Source organism: Tachypleus tridentatus, chromosome 1 (assembly GCF_004210375.1).
Source record: "Tachypleus tridentatus isolate NWPU-2018 chromosome 1, ASM421037v1, whole genome shotgun sequence".
NCBI classification, from domain to species: domain Eukaryota; kingdom Metazoa; phylum Arthropoda; class Merostomata; order Xiphosura; family Limulidae; genus Tachypleus; species Tachypleus tridentatus.
Window position 1 is genome coordinate 94,632,421 of NC_134825.1, and position 12,024 is coordinate 94,644,444.

At 36.1% G+C, this 12,024-nt stretch overlaps 1 protein-coding gene across 11 annotated transcripts in view; it reads left to right on the forward strand.

Moving 5' to 3' along the window:
- Nucleotides 1-12,024, forward strand: part of HERC2 (E3 ubiquitin-protein ligase HERC2) — a 310,355-nt gene that overhangs the window by 249,707 nt on the left and 48,624 nt on the right. For all 11 annotated transcript variants that reach the window (XR_013030890.1, XM_076512164.1, XM_076512152.1 and 8 more), the window contains 3 exons: nt 2,854-3,144; nt 4,589-4,734; nt 11,885-12,010. Coding sequence is in view for 10 of the 11 variants with exons in the window: in XM_076512164.1 (XP_076368279.1) it covers nt 2,854-3,144; nt 4,589-4,734; nt 11,885-12,010 (563 nt within the window). In the remaining variant the exon portion in view is untranslated. The remainder of the gene's footprint in view (nt 1-2,853; nt 3,145-4,588; nt 4,735-11,884; nt 12,011-12,024) is intronic.

Genomic DNA, 12,024 nt, shown 5'->3' on the forward strand with positions numbered 1-12,024 from the left:
TGCACTATTTATACTGACTCGCTTAGTTCTATACTGGCCCTGGAATCGCTACACGTTTGCTCACACCCTGTTCTCGCTGATATTCAAAACCGACTGGCCAATTTCTCATTAACTGCTACTTCTATCCAGTTTTTCTGGATACCAGGCCATATTGGTATAAGTGGGAACGAGCTTGCAGACACGGCAGCTAAATCTATCTGCTCAAGCACTATCACCACTGTGCCTATTCCGTACATGGACTAGGGTCTTATATTCAAGGCATGGCTCCATGCCAGCTGGCAGTCCACTTGGAGTGAGCAACACGACAACAAGCTTTTCCAAATAAAATCCTATATTGGGCTTTGGCCATCTAGCTTCTGTAAGGTTCGGAAGGAGGAAGTTGTTCTAACTAGACTACGCATTGGTCACAGTTTTTTAACTCATTGTTTTCTTTTATCTGGAACTAATGCACCAATGTGTAGTTTGTGTGACATTCAAATCACTATAAGCCACATTTTACTTTCTTGCCATTGTTACGATTCTCAACGACGGCACTATTTTAACCATGTTTTTTACCAGGGTTTATCTGTAACATTGGACAATGTTATTGATGATGGTGACACTGTCCACCTTGATAAAGTTTTTAGTTTTTTAATGGCCATTAATCTTTTTAATCTCATTTAAGTGTTGAATATTTATTCATTTCACCTTTTTAATTGTGGTTCCTTTTTTTACAGTTTCATTCTCTCTAGTTCCATTTGACATTGTAAAATGGCCAGAACATTATATAACTTGACACTAGGACTGGAAAGGTCAACTTCAGGTGACTAACGCTGCTGTTTGAACTATCCGTTTGAACTAACCATTAGTTGTCCTGACGAGTTGTTACTACACTTTTGCTGCATGTCATTTAACACTTTTATTACTTTACCTTTTAGTACTGGCCATAATGACACATAACCCGGAACCAGGACTGGAAAGACCAACTTCAGGTGACTGACGGTGGTTCTTATACTTACCTGTTAGTCTTCCTGGCAGGTTATGATCATTACCATTGTGCTACAGAAAATCCTTTACAACTTTGTAGACTGGATATCAGCATTGCTTTTATGCAAATATCTGTTTTTAATTGCTGTTTTGTTTATACCTTCGTTTACTTTTACAAATTTTACTCCATTTACTTGACTTTATCTTTTTACTGGACATTTGACTACTCATTATTACGATTTTGCTATGTGTCTTTTAAAACTTCTATTCTTTTACATTTTGATAATAGCTGTTATGACACATAACCCAGAACCAGGACTGGAAAGGCCAACTTCAGGTGACTGGCAGTGGTTCTTGTACTTACCTGTTAGTCTTCCTGGTGGGTTATGATCATTACCATTTTGCTAGAGAAAGTCCTTTACAACTTCTTTTATTCTGCTTTCTTTCTTAACATTGTTGACTAGGTGTTAACATTGGTTTTATGCTTTTTCTGTTTTTCAATGATGTTTTGTTTTACCTTCATTTCCTTTTATGTATTTTACTACATTTAATTTTTTTTTTACCTTTTTACTAGACGTTTGGCGCAGATAGCCTAGCTGCTTTGTGCCATAAAACAGTAAATCAATCAATCAATCAATGTAACTCACTTTTTTAAAAGTGTTAAGTACTGCAAACAATGGCTCAGTGCAGGTAAACTGGTTAAAGCACAGAAGAAAATGAACCTCCGCCCTAGAAAAGTCATGTTAAGCATTTGATGAGGTATTGTTGGTGTGATCCATTTGAGTTGCTGCCATTTAATGTAACAATTACATCTGATTTCTATTATCAAGAGTTAGAGTGCTCGAATGTTGTACTGAAAGAAAAGAGATCTGCTTTGATCAATTGTAAAGGTGTTGTGTTACATCAGGATAATGCACTGCCCCATGCAGCAAGGATTATATCTGTAAAGAGGCAGATTGAGAAACACTTCCACATCCTCCTTATTCTCCAGACCTTGCCCCATCTGATTATCATTTATTCCAAAGTTTGCAGAACCATCTTGATGGAACAGAGCTTGGAACACCTGAAGATGTGAAAACTACCCTCTGTACATTCTTTTCCTCCAAACCCCAAGAATTTTATAGAAATGGCATTCAAAAATTTGTGAATCATTGACAGGAAGTAATTAATAATAATGGAGCATACATGTTTGATTAAATAACATTAAAAGTGTTTGAAACCCTTTCTCTTTTTCTGAACCTAAAAATCAGATATTACTTTAGAGGTGACCTGACATATAAGTTTATTGTTGTGAGTGAAAAACTAAAAATACCATACATATCCATGAATTGTCATTATGATAAAAAGAAGACGACTTGAACAAAGTTGCACTTGTAGCAGTAATCACATTATTAAAACTAAATATTCATATAAAACAATAGAATGTTCAATAAGAACATATATTGATTTTCTTACCTTTTAATTGTGGTGTATGAAAATACCCATTCTCACAAAATAAAGTGTATTTTTATGTAAATAACATGTTATACAGCCTCAGTTTTAAATTTGTGTGAAGCAATTTAGTTTTTAGTGTGTTAATTAATGTTTAGTTTTGAATAGTTTATTTTGCACAGATTAATTAAAGAAATCCCATCTGTGATTATGCTAAAGAATATATATGTTTTATGTTAAATGGAACTTTGTTTAAAAGTAGTTTTTCCTCAAGATTTTATTTTGAATTATATAATTTTATATCATTTGTAGTGATTGTCATGCTGAATGAAATAATTCAAAGTGCTACACAATAGTAAAAGACAGTTTTGAGATAATTACGCTTCTTATTTTGCTGATGAATAATTTGTGTTTTTCTCTGTTATTGATTTTGATTATGATGATATTTCTGATTAGGTCGTGAGTGGTCAGACTGGTCCACAGAAATGCATGTACCTGGGTCTGAACTTCGCTGGAAGTTTTGTAGTGATGGGTCTGTCAATGGCTGGGGTTGGAGGTTCACTGTTTATCCCATCATGCCTCCAAATTCAGACAAAGAACTTTTATCAGACCGTTCAGTTTTGTCACAACCATCAATCCAGCTTGTGATGTGTCTTTTGGATGCTCAACTAGAAACCAGTACAAGCTGTAAAATTGTTTCTAGACTTGCTGCAGCTTTGGCTGCTTGTGCACAGCTTAGCTACTTAGGTAAGTTTTGTAACAGAACATTTCAATATTGTCTGTACTTATCACTTTTCAAAACAATTAAATTTTAAGAAAAAGAATTTTTTTTTTTTTCCAAATTTTGTGTGCATGCGTGTGTGTGTGTGTGTGTGTGTGTGTGTATTACAATAGATTTTGGAATATGGCTGTGGGGATTCTCTCCTATTCAGCCACAAGAGCATTAATGAGGTTGGGTACTGATGTTGTGCGAGAAGGCCTGGCTCAAAGTCAGTGTTCCAATTAATTCCAAAGGTGTTTGGGGTTGAAGTCAAGGCTCTGTGCAGGCCACTCAAGTTCTTCCACACCAACCTCGGCAAACCATGTCTTTATGGACCTCACTTTGTGCACGGGGGCATTGTTATGCTGACACTAAAAAGGGCTTTCCCCAAACTGTTGCCACAAAGCTGGAGACATGCAATTCTCTAGAATGTCATTGTATGCTGCAGCATTAAGATTTCCCTTCACTAGAACTAAAGAGTCAAGCCCAAACCATGAAAAACAGTCCCAGACCATTATTCCTCCTTCACAAAACTTTACAGTTGGCCCTATGTATTCAGGCAGGTAGCATACTCCTTGCATCTGCCAAACCAAGATTTGTCCATCAGGTTGCTAGATAGTGAAGCATGATTCATAACTCCAGAGAATGCATTTTCACTGTTCCAGAGTCCAATGGTGGTGTGCTTTACACCACTCCAGCCAATGCTTGGCATTGTGCATGGTGATCTTAGGCTTGTGTGCTGCTGCTTGGCCATGGAAACCCATTTCTTGAAGCTCTTAATGAACAGTTGTTGTGCTAATGTTGTTTCCAGAGGCAGTTTGGAAGTCAGAAGGGAGTGTTGCAACTGTGGCAGATAATTCTTATGTACTATATGCTACATGTACATTCTGTGAGCTTGTGTTGCCTACTGCTTTGTAGCTGAGCTTTTGTTGCTCCTAGACATTTCCACTTCACAATAACAGCACTTACAGTTGACTGTGGCAGCTGTTGCAGGGCAGAAATTTGATGAACTTACTTGTTGGAAAGGTGGCATCCTGTGACAATGCTACATTAAAAGTCACTGAACTCGTTAGTACGATCTGTTCTACTGCCAGTGTTTGTCTTTGGAGATTGCATGACTGTATACTTGATTTTATGCACCAGTTAGCATTGGGTTGGCTGAAATAGCTGAACCCACTAATTAGAATGGGTATCCACATACTCTTGGTCTATGTTTTTACACACATTTTTTTGTATGTAATTAACACCTTCACATGTCTTTGTTGTAACTTTATTTTTTTCCAGTAATAACTAGTTAGAGTATTTGATAATTTCAACACTCACTGTTAGCATCTAGACAAAAATAAGATGTAATTCAATATTCAATATTTTATACTGAGAAATATGTTTATTTCTTGTTTGTAAACTTGTAAATTTATGTAATCTTAACAGAATCCTCCCAAAGAATGTGGGTACTACATCGTTTGAGAAAATTGATGACTTCTGACCTTTACCAGAATCTCAATGTTGACTCCATGCTGACCAGCAGTCCTTCAAGTGAGGTGGAATGTGGTCACTCATCACTCATGAGATCACTGGTGGGATACAATTTTTTGTGGTCTTACATTTCTTTGGTGGTTGGTAATTGTGTAGAGTGTACTTCTGTTTTAGATTTATGCTTCAAGTGAATTTATGTAAAAATGTTCACTAAAGAATAATTATAACATTTTTATCAGTGGATAATTACATGTAAAAGACACTTTTCTCTGTTCTAAGAGAATACGTTCTTGATAAAGAAGGATGAATTGATGTTAAATTATATTTTTCTGTATGTCATAAAGCTATAAAATATACATTTTACTGGTGGTTTATGCACCATTTTAAGAAGATATGTGTTTACTGTGTTAAAATAGTCACAATTGGCACTGACTTACATTATGTATGGTAGTTTATACTGATGATTTTGGTCAGAAAAAAACAAGTACAAAAAGGTCTTTTTAAAAAAATTGAACATTTGCTTCACTGCTGCATTTTGATTTGTTTGTACTTGATAAATGTTTTTGTACATTCACATGCTTCTTCATTGATTTAGTGCCCAAGTTTTTAGTTGTTAATTCTACATAATAATTTTTTTATTTGGTAGACCATAATTTTTTGTTTGTGGTTGAAAGTCATAATTTTGGTCAAAAAGAAACCAGTATAGAAACATCACAAAAGGTAAAAATGTTTCAGTTATTTTCACTGCTAGTTTTTGATTTATTTCATATATTATTAACCTTTCTCAAACATTCATGCCTGCATAAATCATGCCTGATTTATTCTACAAATTGATAGGTCTTAATTCTACATTATATTTGTTTTGAAGATCATAATTTTGTTTTGTATATTTTTTATTGATTTTTCATAACGTTTCATAAATGTTATCCTGATAGAAACTATAATTCTCAGCTTCACTCACAAGATTAGCTATTCTTATCCAGTGCTGCCCTCTATAAAAAAATTATATCAAAATATTCCAACAAGTCTCTTATGCAAATCATCATGCATCACTTCCCTACCATTTGAACCATTATTTGTGGTTTGGCAGTGCTTTGTTTCACGTTTCACATTCAGCTTTAGTATAGTTGTGATTATCATTTAAATTACTTCGAAGTTTATTCAGACTGTTTCTCTAATTTAATCCTGGTTTATAACAGTTGCATTATTATTTATAATTTCAAATTTTGGTTAACTTGTCTTGATTATGAATTTTAAAGTTCTATGTTATCATTTTGGGAGTGACATCTGCAACTAGGGCTATGCCACAGGCTTCATGTGTGGGTGACCCAGTGTGAGATTTGTCAATATTTATTTGCAGAGAGGTTGAACGTTACAGTATCTCTGAGACTCTCCTCTGAACTCCTAAGGGGTTTTCTGGCAATATCCCCTCACTTCTTTCTTTCACATTGGTTTATTTGTCAATTTTGGCTCTGGCTTTGCACATGTAGTTTTTCAGTTTTTTAAACCTCCTAGGCTTGGATGTGACACTAACTTGTTTCTGTTGATCAGCATTTTATCTTCAGGATTTATGTATGGGGCTCATTTTTGTGATGTTACATATTTGACCCTATTCTTGAATCCTTAAAGTCTTGAGTTGTGAAGCAACGAATACTTCACAGCTACTTTCACATAGTCTGAATTGCAAAGTATTAAACACATCCTTTGATTAAGCTTTCTCATGAATTGAACTACCACTATAAAATATACGTTTCAATTAATTTTTCTTAAGAGCTAAGTTACAGACTTGCAAACATTTTGCAAGCCATTAGTTGTGAAATGCTAATGAAAGGTGAATGTTGAACATACCTGTTAAGAACAACTTACATTGTTTCAAACGTTGTTTGCATATCATTGAGAAGTGAAAGGATTCTCACATAAGGCAGTTCTAACTGGATGGCTGTGTAAGTCTAAACAAATGTTCTCACACATGTGAAAGTATCCATAAAGTACCAACAATGTAGCAAACAGTGTCATCTGGTCAGAAAGATGTTCATATAAGGCAAACTAGACAAGATAAGAAGTTGTATGCACAGGTAACCTTTCCCATAGCATTTTACATCATTTGACATCCAGTCCTGGATCACTAGGTGCCAGTCACTTAAAAGAGATGAGTTCATTCAAATTGCTTGGCCAGTCATCTCAAATTCTACCCCAATTAGTTAGAATGGATTATGCTGCAACACCATATAAATTTTGTTGTCACTGGGCCAAAAGTTATTGATTGTTAGAGTTTCAAGTTTTTCCACTTGATCCAGTTGCTGCAGTTCTTTTATCTTAATTCCTTGTATATGCATAAAGAAAATAGAAGTTCATCTATACATGTAAGACTTGCACTACAATTTCTACTTATCTTTCAGTAATATTATTGCCAGGTGGAAATATGATGTATAATGAAAAAGTCATTTAAGGTATATAATTAATGTTGATTGGGTTAGAAAAATTATGGAACTAATATGAAAGTGTAAGCTTTTATCTAATCATTGTTGTTATCTCTTATAAACCTTTGTATGTTAACCAAGGTTAATAAAGTGTGTATTATTTGGTGTAGAATTGGACTCATTATCATATATTCCTTACTTTACTTTTAAATTTCTCTGAGTTGATTGACTTGTATACTCACACTCAGCTGCATGCCCTGGGTTTTTAAACAAATCTATTGTAATTGGTGTCTTGTCACACCAAAACAATACTTTTTCTGTTATCCATATCATTTTTGTTAACTTCTGATCATTTCTCATTGGCCAGCTCAACTGTGGTTTTCATGATTACAACAACAACCTTTTTCTCCAGCTCCATTTCCCTTGTTTCTCTCCCTTCTTTGTTAACCGTGGTCACTGGTTGTACATCCAAGCATTCCCATTCTTTGTCTTTATGCTTGGCTTTTATTTGGTCTTTGACAAGAAGATCAGGTTCCTCCCATCATATAGCTCTCCTTTTGGCTCATTCCATACAGTTTTCTTCAATGAAGATTTATCAGTGTCAGTGGTAGGTGTAACACAGTTAGTCTGTAACGTGCAGATTCCCTGCTGAACAACCTACTGTGGCTCTTGACTTTTTCACTGGCAGTCTTCAATCTTCACTCTTGGGTTAGTTGTCTGCCTTATACCATAACTTCTTTTTTCTCAATACCACTGAGTTTTCTCTTTCCCTTTCCTTACCATGCTAAGGCATTTCTTCCACATTCTTTGGCCCACCCCATCTCCAAGACAGTCTAGTTGTCCAGACTCGGATCTTAATGGTCCTCCATTTTTTAACTTTACCTCTGTACTTCCTCATGCTTCATGTTACACCTTTCCTTTAAAACATATTTCCTTCTCCTCTTATCTTCATCCCAATCCAGATAGACTTTTACATCCAGCCTATATTTTTGTTTTTATATTGCCTACCCAACTTTCTTCTGTGGTACCCACATCTGTTTCATTATCTCTTGGTATTCTTCTTCTGTTCATTATCTTTCCTCAAATTGCTTGTAGATAAATAACCTCACTATGGGCTGCAGTATTGAATCATAGTTGCCATGCAAGTGTAGATGATGTGATGTCCTCCAATACATGCTATACAATCATAAAAATGTAAGACATCAAATTAAAGTTCACTCTTTGATTGGGGGTCTGCATTCTACCCCTACATGAATGATGGTATCCCATGGCTAGGTTTTGGATTTAGAATAGAACCAATCAACATAAGTCCTCAAGCATGTTTATGGTTGTCTGTATTCTTCCCCCTTGATGTGGATTCCTGTACGTGGTGAGGGGACTGCCAAGAGAGGGTTCTGTTCTTTCAGTTTACTTCCTCTGGAATATAAACTTCCACCCACATGTTTGCTATGTGTGGCGACCCATCAAGGGGAGAGAGAGGATCCTGATGGTTGAAGGGTCCAACCCTAACACAGAACTTTGGCCTTGAATTCCTGTAGACTGGCTGATCCACTTGGGCTAGGGGTCAACCAAGTATCAGTGTTGGACATTCTCAGTGGATGTTGTGGAAATTGTGTCTGATACTAGTGTTTGAGTATAGTACTCATGAAACCCCAGCATTGCTGCAATGTCCTTGCTTGGCATTGTAGTGCATCTCCTGATAAGGCTCCATGGTAGGTAGAGTCAATGGGCACAGAAATATTCTTTCTTTATTGGGAATCCCCCAAATAATAATAAAATATTGAACAATCAGACCACAGGTAAACGACCACATCCTGAATATTCTGAGTAGCAATCTTCAACCTCTTCAACACCTGTACTTCATTTTCTGACACTACATTCTCTTTCAGACAAACATCTAGGGGCAGATGTCTCCCTTTTTCATTCAGAAGGGACTAGAGGGACTTGCTGGCTCTCCAAAGTCAGTCATAAAGCTTTGTTCTGGTGATGTATTGGTGGAAACATCCACTCTTAAACACAGTGAACTCCTCTTACATTCAAAGGCATTGAGGATATACTCACTGCCAACTTCACCTCTACTTTAAATTCATCACAAGGAGTTATTTTTGAGAGGGATTTGAAGAACATCACCAAATCAGAGATCCTCGCTGGTTTCTCCATTCAGGGAGTATCTGCAGCGAAGTGCATCTCCACTGATAAAGATTGAATTATGGTGCTAACCAACGTCCTAATTTTCACAAGGCAGGTTATCTAAATTGCAAAGAAACATGGCCATATATTTCAGACCCTCTCAGATATTTCCAATGTCAGCAGTTCAATTACTCAAAGACATCACATCGTGGTTCCCTGATGTTTGCTAGTTGTGGTGGCAAAGACCTTGATGCCTGTGAGTGTGAAATAGACCCTCATTGTATTAATTGGAGTAGCTTTCACCCATCTTACTTTTGTTCATTCTCTAGGTGGGTGGAAGAAAAAGAGGTACAGTGTTTGAAAATGGTTTACAATGTTTCTTACCTCAAAGCTCAAAAGTTACTGTCTACCATTCCATCTCAGATGTATGCTGCTTCACTTCATTCCACTGCTACAGTGGTAGTGCAGATGGATCTCTCCATGCCTTAAAAAGAATCATTCTCAAATCATCCGAAAAGTCTTTTGCTCTCCAAGTTGAATCAACGTTAACACCTATCTCTGCCCATCCCATTCATTCCTTCCAGCAGATCCCCAGATTCACTTTTTTCAGTTCCAGTTTGGGTGTTTCCTCAGATCCATCTTTTTCTCATGCCCTGAGATACAGTCACTGGAATCTTCTTGCAATGACCGAGATCTGCCCATCTGACCCAGGGCAGGATCCATGGAGGTTGATAGATCTCCTACAAATAAAGAAAAAAGAAGTTGTCAAAAACAGAAGAGCTCTCTACCCAATTTGTCTGTACATAAGTAGAAATGGGCATTTTGATACAGTGGAACTGTTGAGGTTTACATTGTAATCTGGATGATATCAAAGCACTGATTGATTTATTCTTATCATCCTTTGTCTTTTTTACAGAAAATATTTCTGAAACCTGTTGATACAGTCATCTTTCGGCAGTTTTCTTTGCACAGAAATGACAGGTTGTGTGATGGATGTGTGCAAAAGTGAAAACAAGCTTTTCCAGATAAAACTATGTGTTGGACTTTGGCTGTCTTGTTTCAATAAGGATTAGAAAGAAGTTCACTTAACTAGACTATGCATTGGTCACAGTTTTTTAACTTATTGTTTTCTTTTATCTAGAACTGATGCACCAGTGTGCGGTCTGTGTGACACTCATATTCGATTAGTCCACATATTACTGTCATGCTGTTGTTATGACTCTCAGTGTTAGCACCATTTTAGACATGTTCTGTCCTTAACACTGAACAGTGTCATTGGCAATGGTGACACACCTACCTTACAAATGTTTATAGTTTTTTAAGGGCCATTGGTTTTTTTAATGCTATTTAAATTTTTAATTCAAAAATTTGACTTTGTTGTATTTTAACATGATTCCTTTTTACGAATTTTAATAATTTTAATTTACTTTAAATTTTTTTACTGGTTGTTTGGTACAGATAGCCTAGATGCTTTGCATCATAAAATGCCAACCAACCAACCAGCTGTATTCATCCTTCAATCATATTCCATCTGTGTTGTGGATCACAGTGGAGTTAAGGGAAATTGTTCCATTTCTGTCCTTTTTGCTAACCCTTGCTGTATCTTGCACCAGATGGTTCCAGACAGTTTGGCTGGTAGGGGATTTGATTTTTATGATATAGATCTTTTTAATACCAGATGTCAGGTTCCATGATTGATAGATCTAAGGTATTGCATGTCATACTCAGAAGTAAGAAAGGTTCTAGGTTCTAGTTTCCCGCCAGTCCATTGAACTTGAGGTAAAGAGAGAATGATCCTAATTCTACCCCCACATGGATGTTGGTTTCTAGTTGCATGGGTTTTGGATGTAGTTAACACTGAGCATTGTCTGTTGTGCCATAGCTACTGTATACCTAGGGGCATATCCCTTAATTTACCCACTTTTCTACTCTAAAGGATTGGGTTCCATATACATTTCTTGGTTGAGATTACTATCCTGTCATGCTCCTGCACAGATACCACCTCCTATTCAGTGTGAGATTCTAGTAAATCTTGTAAGTGGAAGCAAATGCCATATCAAATTATAATTGTCCTATACTGAAAGTGTATTTCTGTCACAATTCCCACTCTTCCTCTCCACTTTCATATGGTGCTTACATTTTCTGCCAAACTTCACTGATAGTTTTATATAGGCATATAGAGCGGATTACATACATCACACTCCTATGTGGAGAAGTGACACATGATGATTTGCATGAAAGATATTTTCAAATCATTTGACTCCAGTAATGGGAGCAGAAGGCATGTGGCATGCTTAAGGAAAAATGTTTGCATCTAGAGGAAATACTAAATAAGAATAGCTAATTTTGTAAGAGGAGATAAGTACCTATCGGAAATATATTTTCAATATTGGAAAATTATAACTTTTTTTTGCTGATAGCCAATTGATCTTTATTTTGTCTCATATTAATTATTCTTTATAAGTAATATATATGTGATAATATTTTTTGTTATGAAGATGCAAATGTTATTTTAAATTAGTTTAATTCTGGTTTTCATAACTCCATGCTAATCAGAAGCTCTTGATGAAAAAGTTTGAACAGCTGTGAGGATAATGATGAGTTTGCTTTAGCATTCCTAGACATGTAAAGTTGAACAGTTGTTTGTAAAAACCAAAGCTGGAATTTCAGTTTTCACGTTAATATGCTGTATCTTCTGCAGCCCTCTTGTGACTCTGCTTTAAGCTCGTTAGTCAAAGGATTACCGGAAACTTTATTGCGCCAGTACGAATATGAAGACCCTGTTGTGCGTGGAGGCAAACATTTGATGCACAGTGATTTTTTCAAAGTAAGGCTTAACAG